This window comes from Poromitra crassiceps, assembly GCF_964638095.1.
Source record: "Poromitra crassiceps genome assembly, chromosome: 22".
Lineage (NCBI taxonomy): Eukaryota > Metazoa > Chordata > Actinopteri > Beryciformes > Melamphaidae > Poromitra > Poromitra crassiceps.
In genome coordinates this window covers 13,312,371-13,325,681 of record NC_139647.1, presented here as the reverse complement: position 1 = coordinate 13,325,681, position 13,311 = coordinate 13,312,371, and the positions used below count along the sequence as shown (strand labels likewise).

Genomic DNA, 13,311 nt, shown 5'->3' with positions numbered 1-13,311 from the left:
ACTATCTAACTTGATTCTATAGCCTGTAAGAGGTTATAGTGAGAATCTTGAACGAAACATACTTTTATTGGCACCAGATTTATTGAATGTTCATGAGTAAATCGTTAATATGGTTTAGGTGTAACTTTCATGTGAATTGTGTGTGTGTGTGTGTGTGTGTGTGTGTGTGTGTGTGTGTGTGTGTGTGTGTGTGTGTGTGTGTGTGTGTGTGTGTGTGTGTGTGTGTGTGTGTGTGTGTGTGTGTGCGTGTGCGTGCGTGCGTGCGTGCGTGCGTGCGTGTGCATGTGCATGCGTGCGGGTCGAGAAAGGGAGAGTTGAGCTTTTATGCGAGTCTGTGCGCACACTGGCCAGACTGCGTTTCATCCCAGCACACAGTAGCCTGTCTCGTCTGACCCCCTGCCTCCCCCCCTCTCTCTCTCTCTCTCTGCCAATCGAATCTCATAACAAGGCACTCGGAAAAAAGGATTACTTGTCTTGTTGTGGTTTGAAGGAGAGGGGGGTGAAGAAAAGAATACCTGACGTGTTTGCCTCAGCTACCAGCAGCAGACGGAGTCCTTCAGAACGTATTCCTACCTATACCTGCCTGCCTCACCTACACCGGCAAGGAACTGCCTGCATCCGATAAGGGATCTAGTCCACAAACTACACACGGAGAGCGAAGGAGGGGGTGTGGAGAAAAGAAGTCGAATTGGAGAGAGGGAGAGAAAGGGAGAAGAGACACTGAGGGAGGGGAAAAGGTCAGGGACACAGGGGGGTTTATCGTACTGCCAGAAATAAGGAGAGTGTCTACACAAACGCTTTGGCACAGCAAACCAAGCAGACGGATTGAAATAAAGCAGCACCCCCTTCTCCACCGCTGATAGTTTGTCGGAAGGAATACTTTGGATCTTTTAACTTTTTTTGATTCAATTATTTCAGAGGCAACTTGTGGGTTTTGGTGAAGTCCAGACAACGCAGTTTGAATTTTGGACCGTGCGTAATTTGGAGAGTTTATTGCCCACGCCGCGTCAGGATGCGCGCCTGTCCGCTGCTGGTCCTCCTCTGTCTCTTGTGCGCCGGACGCGCTCAAAAGTTCTCCGCTCTCACGGTAGGAATGGCCGCATGGACTCCCACAATACGCGGTATCCACAAACATATCTAAAGGATTTATCTAAAAGGTCGTAAGGATTTGCATGTACCTTCCATGCGTAATAGCTTATGTTCACATGTGTGGACATGTGCCAAGAGGAACTTTGAGAAATTCAGCTTTTCACCACCTACACGTGTAATTCAATTCATCTAAAAGATGTGTTGTTTTTTGTGACTCCATATATCAGTTTGTCAAATTTGCCATATTAATTTTTGTGTAGTTCTTGTGAATCTTACCACTGTTTACTAATCAGAAATGCTTATTTTGCTTAATGTATTCTGTATTTTGATAACAGAGAAATTTTAAATCCAACCATTATATATATATATATATGGTTGGATTTAAAAATTCTCTGTTATCAAAATACAGAATACATATACATATAAGAGAATATATATATATATATATATATATATATATATATATATATATATATATATATATATATATATATATATTTATTCTCTTAAAAAGCCCTCCAAATAGTTGTATAAAGAAGTCTAGTTTAGTAAACGCTCTGAGCCGCTGTGCAGGATGCCTGAGTATGTGTGTGAGATGGCAGGGCTGCTGGTTATCTTTGCTGGCTCGTCTGTGTGCGGCTAATGGGCCTGTTCGCAGCATAATCTGGGCTGCATCCAGTGCCGACCTGCCTGCCAGCTCACCAGCTCGCTTTCCTCTCTCTCTCTCTCTCTCTCTCCCTCTCTCTCCCTCTCTCTCCCTCTCTCTCTCTCTCCCTCCCTCTCTCTCTCCCTCTCTCTCTCTCTCTCTCTCTCTCTCTCCTGCTCCCTCTCACTGTGCCAGTGGCCCAGAGAGGTCCAAATATGCAGCCGTGGGTTGCATCCAACAGCTTCGATGACAATGCAAATACTCTTTATGGACCACAGTGTCAGCAGGTCCGTTGTCCAGAAAAGCACATGGCATTGTTTACAGGAGCGGAGCACAAAGGCCGGTGCCAGCAGCAGCAGGGACGTGCATGTTGTTGGCCTATGCATTCGGGAAGAAGATCAGGAAGTGTATCTTTATTTTACGGCCGCGATCAAGTGCATGTATGGTGCTGAGGGAGGAATGATAGACAGCGGAATGTGCACTGTCAGAGGCTTGCCCCCTTGATTTAGAGCTTGATGTGACAGCCGCCGCCCCCAGCACTGTTATTTATGGGCAGCATGAAGATGCCTTAATATCCAATTGGAAACAAATGGCCATGAGTTGTTAACCTGGGGTCAGAGGTCGCAGATCCCCTCTCCCTGTCGGCACTAAGGCATCGTGGAATGTGGGAGGAAGCGTTGCATTGTGCAGGCGCACCTCTCTGCGTTCTCGCTGCGAAGCTGCACACCCTTCTTCGTCGAGGCGTCCTCGGGCACGACATGGGTGGGGATCTCTCTCCACTCAGCAGCAGCGTGGGCATGACGCAGCAGCACTCACCATGCTCTGGATATAGACTACTCTGGATATGACTGTAGCATTGACAGAGGTCTAACTGTATTTCATTTGCTAACGAGGTCTGCGCCCCCCCCCCCCTCCCTATCCTTCCCCACTGCGGTTCATTAGGCCTTCTTTATTGAGATAGCACATGGAGCACTGGATTTATAGGGGCTTCTTGACTGATTAACGGTTTATTGTCTGAATGACACGGGGGAGCACGGCACGGGTTACGCTCGGTTTCAACAAACTGTCTCCATGTGATGTTTTGTGCATAGTTGAGGTTGAACAGGCGATTGAAAATGTGGGAAATCTGCCCAGGTTATTCATGATGCAGAAGTTTTCCATGGTTTATGCGAGCCAGAAATAGCGTGTAAAAAGATGAGGACGCGTAGAACAACGGCTGCCTGTTGTTCAAACCTGTACAAAAAGCACTTTAGTATAACATATGGCCTCTCTTGCCGAACCCCCCACCCCCAACCGCCCGCACCAGTTCTTTCTTAGAAAATTGTGCACCTGCACAGAGAGAGTTTTTTTTATCCTCCCATGACTATTGGTGGGCTTTCACACCGCCCTCCCTTTCTCTTTGAACATCTTTCACAGCAATTAAACGCTTTTCGCCTCTGATTGAGTTAATTGATTGAGTTAATTGATTGAGTTAATAGGCTGGTTAAAGGGGCTGTCACTTTCTTCCCTTTCCACCATGCTGGAAACTAATGATCCCCTCTTGCATCCCCGGCGTTCGTGCAGGAAACTCCCGCCAAGGCCATTTAACACGTTTGCCACGGCTCTCAGCTGCGGGCCCCCGTTGACCCTTCAAGGCCGTGGTGTGAGGGGGGCCTCTCGGGGGGCCTCTCCCGGCCCAGAAGGCCCTTATCGGCCCCTACAATGTGCTCTCTGCTGGAGGCTCGCCTCCCCTAGCACTCCATTCACTCCCACAATGCTGCGGAGCCAGGGGGAGGTAATAGGATTTGATTTGTATGCTGGTTGGTCTTGGAAGGAAGAAGGAAAAAAAAATCCTCTCCCTCTCTTACACTCCCGTCTGTCTCCCCCTCGCTCGCCTGCCTCTTGTTCTATTGCCAACCTCTTATTGTATTATTTCAGCAGATGCAAAAAAAAAAAAGCTTCTTCCGAGAGAGAGAGAGATCACGCAAAGCGGGCGAAGAAAGGATCAAAAGAAAGAGAGCGAAATAAAGAGAAAGCGAAGCAGACAGAGAGAGAGAGAGAGAGAGAGAGAGGCTTGGTAATAGAGAGAGAGGGCATAAAATATTTGAGCCATAAATGGATTTAAGACATGATTCTGTCTTGCGCGGGTCTTGTGTTGTGTGAGAAGGCGGTGAATCGGGGTGGAAGGCGGGCCGGGCGGCGCTGGATGTAGCCGAGATGGAGGCCATCCATCACGCTCCTCCTGCCTGTGCCTCTGTGCAGGACGGCGGTGCCGGCCCGGCCCGAAAGAGACATCAGGGGAGTGTCAGGCCTCTGCCTCAGCCTCGCCCATCCATCACCACAGGCCAAACACACACACACACACACACACGCACACACACACATACACACACACGCACACACACGCACGCACGCACACACACACGCACACACACACATACACACACACGCACACACACACACACACGCACACGCACGCACACACAGAGCTAACTACCATTAGCAGTGCGCAGGAGGAAGAGGTCCTCAACGTGCCATTAGTCTCCGAAAGCCTCCTTCCTCCCTCTGGCTTTCACATCTCAGCCGTTCCCCCCGCTTCACTGTGGCCCGACTGGGGGAAGTAAACACTCGGTCAGGCTCGTCGAGAATCTGGGTGGCTGATTCCATGGGGCGGCTGATTCCATGGGTGGCTGATTTCATGGGTGGCTGATTTCATGGCGAGCTGTGTGTGTTTTCGACGCTGGGTTCTTGGCGCTGTGTGCTGTGAACTAGCAGGCACTTGGCGTGGTCGGGCAGTGCGGTGGTGTGTGTACAGAGAGGACGTCTAGCGGGATGCTGGGCCGCTGAATGACTCTGTTCGGGGTTGTCAGTCCGTTGGCTGGCAGGGGCTCGACGGGGCGATAATGGCGGTGTGGTGTGAGCGCCGGGGTGGCTCTGGTGTGGGCTGCGGGCGAGTCGCGGCGGCGGCCTACCACCAAGCACGGCTGGACACACTTCATCGCTATCCAAGCTGTTACTCGGCCTGGCGGAAAAGCGTTTTGTTTTGATTTGTTCTGACCCGTCCGTCACGCCTGCTGGACTTTTATGTGATGGGGTGAGCTGTGAGAGAGACAGGGTGGAGGGTGCAGAGGAGGTCACCCGCTGCAGAGGGATGTCCTAACTGGTGTGGTGAGGCTTCTCTAAGCTCTACCGACGGGAGACTGTCAGTCAGAAGCAGCGATGCAGAGACAATCCAAGAAACTCAGAGACACTAACAAGGAGGGGTGGGGGGGGTTATTAGAGCCCCAGTGTACACAGACATGGGTAATTAAATAAGCATCTTTTATTCGCTCGTCGATATTCAGAAACTCTTCAATAGGTTCTCGTGTGTTTGAGGAAGGAAGTAGGTCTTACTCCTCAAAGGATGAGGGTCAGCCTGCCCGCGGACAGTGCTGTGACTTCAGGGAGTGTGAAGATTTAGTTGTTTCTATCGTTCAGCGTCACCTCATCCTTCTCAGCCCCAGACACATATTTCCGACAACAGAACGACACCACATCACTTTTTAAAAGGCAGCCGGGGGAAGAAAGGGCTCGTAAAAAAAAAAAAAAGTGTTTTTGAAAAAATTTCATTCAAACGGCTTGTCTCCCCCCCCCCCCCCCCCCCCCCCTCGCGGCTCCTCCTCCGATGTGTCCCAACGGGCCTCTCCTCCTCTCTGGTTCCTCCTGGGGAAGATTTATGAACGGGGTTTGACAGAGGAGGCTGTGTCTCCCCCCCCAACCCCCCCCCCCCTTCCCAGGCCCAGGGCAATGCCGCCTCCCCCAGCCAACCCCTCCACCAGGTGCGGCCCTGCAGCTCGTCTGAACGCAGGGGGCCGCGACCAATCCTCATCCCTCACTGCATTTTGTAAGATGTCAGAGGCAGCTAATTCTTTTTATTGGTGATCGTCCCGCCCTCTTTAGGGATGATGTGTGTGTGTGCGTGTGCGTGTGTGTGCGTGTGTGTGTGCGTGCGTGTGTGTGTGTGAGGGAGAGAGAGAGAGAGAAAGAGAGTCTATCACTTTGTCTGTCTGTCTGTGCATAGTTGACAGAGAGGGCATTCAGATGAAGCTCGCGTGTGTGCGTGCAATGCATCCGCTGAAAACGGAAAACAAAAAGTTCCCAAACAAAAGAGCAAATCTGAATTCCCGAAAAAATGACAGTGTTTCACCCCGTGCAAATATTGACATTTGAAAAAGACAAAAAAAACAAGAGCCAAGGAGAAGACAGTTGGGTACAGACAGGTATTTTACCCTTGGATATACAGTAACTGAAAACACCACCTGCGTCGAGGGGGCCATGGGCATTTTCTTTCCATCGCACCCGAGTTCATTATTCCAGCCAAACGAATGAATCACGCAAACAACGATGAAAAGACGCTGCTCGCACTGTAGTACCAACAAAGCTCTCTGACATCTCCTTTATTCAGCCACTCGCTCATTCACTGTCTTTTCATTCGCCGTAGCAGTCACAGCTTGTTGGCCCCCCCCGCTTTTGTGCGTCCCCGGCGTGGGGGGGGACGCGTGGGGGGGGGGGGGGTGTTTCATACCGCGGCGGCAGATACAATGGCGGCATTGACACAGGTGATCCGATGCGTTCAGCCGGGAGTCTGCGTCCTTGTTTCTCTTTTCATGGCTGAGTAAAACATCCTCGGGAGCGATTCCAGGTGAATACCTGCACAGGTGTTGGCACGGACAAAAGGAGAGAGAGAGAGGAAACGTCACTCAGAGCCTCTCCATGCGAGCGCCCCCGGGGGCCCCGCCCCTCCACCGGGGCAAGACGCGGCACGGCCCGCCGCCTGACGAGCTGACAGCGCCTCCGCCAGGGCCTGTAAGGGGCGCTGTCTCATCCGTACGTCAGCGCTGTCTAATGTGTTTTGGGGATGATGTTGCACTTGTTTTTGAGGAAACGAGGTGCTTTTACCAGGAGACAGGTGCGTAGGAGAGGACCAAGAAGCTGGCAGAACATACGAAGAGACTCCAGCACACTGGCTAGTAACTTGCAATTAAAACATTTTATTGAACAAGACTAGGTCAAAACTCAACTGTGTACGGGTGTGCCACGTACCACGGCTGACTATTAGTGAAACCTCATCACTCAGTCAGTCAGTCAGTCAGTCAGTCAGTGACAGTCACAGTCCCCCCTGTTGCGGTCCAGCCAAAAAAGACCAATGTTTTGGTTCTGAAACCTACATGCTGAAATTCACACCCAAATAAAACTGTCGTTCTAAGGTTGATATATATACACCACTTGTTTTTGAACCTTTGATAAAGGTTCTGATGATTACTCGACATGGTTTTGTCAATGGGACAGCTGTCCTGTGCCTGATTTTTTGCCATAGTAGCCAGCGTTTAAAAAAGACACCCACCCCACCACCCTGTATTTAGCCTTCATAAATCTCTCCGGTATCACACCTGCTGCTGTTTAAAGTGTTTTGGTTGCAGAGCTGGTTGATTTGTGGAAGTGCTTGGTTGAGCGTAGCACTAAATGTTTGTCCTCATCCTCATCCTTATCTCTCCCCTCTGCTTTTGTCTCTCCTCACGTCGCCAGTTCCTGCGGGTGGATCAGGATAAGGAGTGCAACATGGAATGCACCGGAGGAGCTCGGAAGCCCCTGTGCGCCTCCGACGGCAGGACCTTCACGTCGCGCTGCGAGTTCCTCAGAGCCAAGTGCCGCGACCCCCAGCTGGAGGTCATCCGAGGGCCATGCAAAGGTCAGGTCACGAGTCACGCTTCAGCGCCGCCCGGCGCTTCTCTCAAACCGTGCCGAGGGGGGGGGGGGGGGGTCACGGCAGAAACTTCGGGGGGTTAAATTCATTTCGGCATAATTGATTCTTTGAGCGGCTTGGAGGACGAGCGGGGTCGACACAGTCAGGCCCACGGAGCGAGGGGGGGGGGGGGGGGGGGGGGGTGTGGGGGTGGGGGTCTGCGGCCTGGCTGGATTCATAATCCCACGCCCATAAACACGTACTGATCAAAGAAGTGTACGTTCCAGAGCAATTTAGAGTGGCATCAGCGGAGGACCAAAATGTGTGACTCATTATTAGCCAATGGATAGGCAGGAAGGGGTCTCGCGCTACTTTTGAATGCTAAAATGAAGGTGATAATATACAATTTGATTAAAAAAAAAATAAAAAAAAATAAAAGTACAACACAAACTCGACAGTGCTGCTTAAATCCATGACCTTACTTCCTGGAACTCTTGAGAGTAAAAAACTGGTCCATTGGAGACGTGAATGGAGATGTCGCGACTCTTCTATATACACGGCTCTGGTACGTTTCATTTGGTAAAGATTCATCAGTTATTTCATTTTATGTTCAGTCGAAATGTTTTTTTTGTCTAAGAAATATGACTTCCAAATTGAATGCGTTTAGATCGACAGACTACTTGCTTTTCCTCTCATTTCCATCCGAGCACAAAGCAGAGCCATGCGCGCCAACGGCTTCCTCATCGATTAGGAACGGGGGGCTTAGGCCCTCTTGATGAAATCAGATGAATTATGCAGAGGCAGGGGGCGGGGCGTCTGAATGAGATATCTTGACAAGAATTAATGGGGTTGATTTCCACCCATCTATCACTATGAGCACGCTGGGCCGAGAAGAACCGCACCGACGGGCCCGACGGAGGCCTGCAGATGAAAAGCGTTAAGAGGAAGGCAAAGCATTAAGGTCAGGCGGCTCACAGACGCCCTCATTGTTGCTCGGCGCTGGACGGGAAAAGTCCATACACCCCAACAGTGCACGCCCCCCCACATCCCCTCCCTCCTCCGCCCCACTCACTAACTCTATACCGCCACTTCATCGCTCTACAGACTGGGGACAATGCCCCATTCTTACACATTACAATATTAGATCAGCAATGGGGAGGGCGAGGGCGAGCGAGAGAGAGGGGTTAGACGAAAAAGAAAGTCTCATATGATGGAAAAACATTCCACGATTTTATGCCCGTACTGCGTCTCTATGGCAACGTCTTTAAGCAGGACATCTGGATGTGCATGGCGGACAGAGCCGGGGGAAGAGAGAATGGAGGATTCCAGCTAGGAAGCTGAAAAGGGACGAGAGTCCATGAAAGTCGTATTGTATGCGTCAATAACGTCGGGTCGCTAAGAGTCTGCCCCAGCAGCTCCCCTCCCCCTCTTCTGTTTCGGGACAGCCCGGGTGAAAGACACATCAGAGTGGGACTCCTGCAGCTAGCGGGCCTAGTCAGCAGCCGAAATAAACCAGAGAGAGAGAGCTGGGGCCGGCCGAAAAGCACAGAGATGGGTCTGTGTTTTAAGGATGGTGAGACTGGCACCACATTTGTTTTCTATCACTGCTGCTCCTCAGATGAGTCAAGTGTCCTGTCATTTTTTCCAGTCGGCTTTTTTGGTCAGAGCCCCCTGGAGAAGGACGGCCGCTTTCGGGTTTTTCCACTCGCTAACTTTAGCGCTCTCCTCAACAGCCCTGTTTTCCTCCATCCGGACCATCCAGGCAGCAGCATCTTGTCCCCTCTCTCCACACCCGACAGCGACAATGACACACACACACACACCACACACACACACACACACACACACACACACACACAAACACACACACACACACACACACGCACGCACGCACACACACACCCTCACACCCACGCCAGACTGAGAGAAACCAGTGCACATTCCCCTGCCTGAGCCTAATGGACAATCTACCGTGGGCCATGCCAGCGCCATGGAGCCTCCTGACCAGACTGGCGACCGTTTTTAAACTTAGCATGAGTCATTGTTTTAATTCGATTTGGGCCTGCCAGCCAGACGGGCACTAACGGTACGTGGCAGTTAATGTGCCACGCAAAGTTACCGTCCACACTGTCCCGCCATCGCTGCCCGGCCACCGCCACCGCCTCCTCCTCCTGAGAGTTTGCACAGCTGCTCCGGGTTGGCCAGGTGAGGCGAGGCAAGCAGCTCCGGAGAAGAAGGTCGAGATGATCCACGGCTCTGACACGGAGATGTGAAAGGGCGCGGGGTGCGCGGAGGTGAACAGTGCCATGACCCACTTTTATGTCGACAAATTCTTAGAGGACAGCTTGGACTCAACTGAAGAGACTGAGGTTTAGGAAGAGAGAGAGAGAGAGAGAGATAGACACAGAGAGAGAAGGAGAGAGTGAGAGAGAGAGAGCAAGACAGAGAGGTTTTGGGGAGGGTCAGGTTTTTCCTGTGTGCATCAGCCCTTTTCTTGGGTGACTGGAATGTTCTCCAGGAGAGTAATGGCTTTACCACTTGGCCGTCGGGCCGCACGGTGCAGGCTTGCCTGATTTTGCTCCTAATAAGACCGGGGGTGTTGGTTCTATTCCCAGCCACACGAGCATCTGCCACTTCCGAAACGTCGGTGAACCGTTTCCCCCCCTCTGTCTACATCCCTCTGCCTTTTTTTTTTCACTCGTTTTTCATCCTCTCGGAGATTCGACGTCTCTCTCCCCACACTCGCTTTGAACATTCTCTGTTTTGTTTCGACTGGTGCTGCAACATAAGAGAATGGTTGAGTTTGTGGGTTCAATCGTGAGTTTTCTGTGATGTGTAGCGATTCTGATGATTTGTGGTCCTCCTCAGATACATCCAGATGCGTAGCAGAGAAGAAGTACACAGAGCAGCAGGCCAAGAAGCTCTTCCCCCAGGTCTTTGTGCCTGTATGCAATCCTGATGGCACATATAGCGAGGTAACCAAGCAACTCAACTCTTTCTGTTTTGAATTTGTCTGGTGTTTACATGCAAGGACTAGGAGAAGACTCATGCTGCTACACTAGGAGGCAGAGATGGGGGACTTGAACTTGAGACTTGGACTTGAGTCGCACTTAAGTCACACACACACACACAGTGACGACTTGACTTGAGACTGGTCCTCAAAGACTTGAGACTTGACTTGGACTAGAGGTTTATTGGGACTTGTGAACAATCTTTATTTTTTATTTATATATTTTTTGGTGCATTAACAATAAGGACATGTTTACTAATGTCATTTAATCAATGCTGATACTGTATTCTGATAAAGGAGGGAGGGTAATATGCATTGAATTCCTTAGTTTTAGCTATGCAGGGTTCTAAGCAGACCAGATTGCATGCAGCAGATGATAGAAAGCTTGAGACTTGAGGCTTGACTTGGACTTGAGCTCAAAGACTTGAGACTTGACTTGGACTTGCAAAAAATGACTTGTGAGCATCTCTGATTAGAAACGCCATTCAAAAAGCGTATTTCTGTCCGTAAATCCATGGCTTTATTCCTTCTTCTCTTTCTGTACATGACATTAATTGTTAACGGGTTTCTTTACATTGCACCTCCACATTTCATTCGTATTGTGGGCTGCACCTTGTTTGGTCTGTGCTGAACTTGACATGTGTGCCTCACAGGTTCAGTGCCACAGCTACACCGGATACTGTTGGTGTGTCACACCCAATGGCCGACCTATCAGTGGTTCAGCAGTGGCCAATAAAAAGCCTCGATGCCAAGGTAGGTACAACACCGCACCACAGCCTGACTTTATGGTGTTGGGCAGCATGGCTGTCAATAATCTATGGGGGTGGGTGGGTGACTCAGACTGGGTCTGCAGCACCCACCTGGGTGATGCACAGCAGCAGCCAGTCTGTGCCAGAAGAATGCTCGCCACACATCAGCTATCACGGTGGAGAGTTTGAGGCCGACATCGTGTGATATGTAACATGTCGTAATATGCTGGCGCGCGCTACAATGTGTCCACTGTGATTTTGTGGAGCAAATGATGATCAAGCAAATTCAACAACAACACAAGTCAAACATCTGACATTCCATTGTTTGTGGGAGGTGCGTGCGGCGTAATGCGCTCTCCTGTGGGGGAACGTGGTCAGCGAGTGGAACCTGACGGAACCGCCGAGTCCGAGCGGGGCCGGGCCACCCGAGGACTAGCGCGTTGCTCAAGGCATGATGGGGGCTGTGCGGTGTAAATAAGCCCGGTAGAAAATCCCTGCTGCGGAGTTGAGCAACACAAAAGCTAAACTGTGAGGAATGCGAGCGCTCTTGGAGGACATGCGTCTGCCAAGCAATCAAATAACCAATGCCACATGTGTCTGTGTATCTCTGTGGGACTTGGCTGGGAAGAAGCTGTGTTGCTATCTCAATTGTGGGAACGCTGCAGAAGTAGCCAGCAGGAGCAGTAGGAGGCCTAGTGGTGGGTGGGTGGTACTGTAAGTAAATACTGCAACTGTAGACATTCATATGGAAGCTAGAAATGATGACATAAACACCAGGCTCCGTGCATGTGCGAAGATGTTAAGACGGTGGAGCAATTGAGAAGAAAAACACCGAAAGTTGACGTATTTCCACCGTGGTTTTCTCGTTCGCCACGCACGTACATCATGTCACAAAAGGAGGTCAAATGCTAAGAGTATTTCAGACGCCAAATTTTGTCATCCTCTCACTGAGGCTCAAGATTTTATTTATGGTGTCCTTTGAGGGAAAATTCCATAAATTCAGACAGCTGAACATCTCTTTCCAGGATCAAAGCAGGAGAGGGCGAGCACAAGAGAGCCGGGGAAAGCAGGTGAGAACTCAATTCAAGACACATTTATTCTCTTTTATCTGCCTGTGTGTGCGTGTGTGCGTGTGTGGGTGTGTGTGTGTGTGCGTGTGCGTGCGTGTGTGTGTGTGTGTGTGTGTGTGCCCGCGCGTGCGTGTGTGTGCATGTGTGTGTGTGTGTGTGTGTGTGTGCGCGCGCGTGCGTGCATGCGTGCATGTGTGCATGTGTGTGTGTGTGTGTGTGTGCGTGCGTGCGTGCGTGCGTGCATGCGTGTGCATGCGTGTGTGTGCGTGTGTGTGTGTGTGTGTGTGTGTGGGTGCGTGCGTCCGTGCGTGTGTGTGCATGCATTTGTGTGTGTGTGTTTGCTTGCACCTGTGCTGGTGAATATATACGTATGATGTGTAGGGTGGGTCGCCTGTTAAGGCTTGCCTCCAATATTTTGTCAATCGAGAGAGTGTGAGTGAGGCGCCTGAGGGCCGATTTACAAAGCAGCCTGTTACTGAGATGTAGAGTCCCAGGAGGAGTGAGGCTGCGGTGAGCCTTCAGTATAACAGCCTATATAACTGCCTTCTGTCTTCAGCAGGCCGCACAACAGCCAGAGTGGACCAGCACCGACTCAACATCTCTCTCTCTCTCTCTCTCTCTCTCTCTCTCAACAGAATGTCTCATTTTCACCAAAGCTTCTCTTTCAGCAAGTGTCAGCAGATACAAGGAGACATTCACAATCTCTCTCTCTCTCTCTCTCTCTCTCTCTCTCTCGCTCGCTCACTCTCTCTCTCACACACACACATACACACACACACACACACACACACACACACACTCACAAACACTTTTTGTCTCCCTTTCATCAATGACTTCCCTCTTCCAGCTATAGAACCACTAAGTTCTGCTCAGGCTCTGGTCCAGATACCGTATATTTCGCCCCTCATCTTTCAGAGCCAATGCGTTTCACATGATGGGATTCGACTGCTTGGAGGGCGAAAGTGTAATTTGGGCGCTTTCCGATTGAATCCTTATGCATGAGACTGACTGTGTACGAGTTCATGTGTGTGTGGGCGACTGGGCGG

The 13,311-nt window shown here is 50.6% G+C and overlaps 1 protein-coding gene across 1 annotated transcript in view; it reads left to right on the top strand.

Moving 5' to 3' along the window:
• Positions 1 to 457: 457 nt before the first annotated feature.
• smoc2 (SPARC related modular calcium binding 2) overlaps positions 458 to 13,311 on the top strand; it is a 27,688-nt gene continuing 14,834 nt past the window's right edge. The window contains exons 1-5 of the mRNA XM_083658310.1: positions 458 to 1,087; positions 7,280 to 7,442; positions 10,305 to 10,411; positions 11,100 to 11,199; positions 12,221 to 12,265. Coding sequence (XP_083514436.1) covers positions 1,013 to 1,087; positions 7,280 to 7,442; positions 10,305 to 10,411; positions 11,100 to 11,199; positions 12,221 to 12,265 — 490 coding nt within the window. The 5' untranslated portion in view covers positions 458 to 1,012. The remainder of the gene's footprint in view (positions 1,088 to 7,279; positions 7,443 to 10,304; positions 10,412 to 11,099; positions 11,200 to 12,220; positions 12,266 to 13,311) is intronic.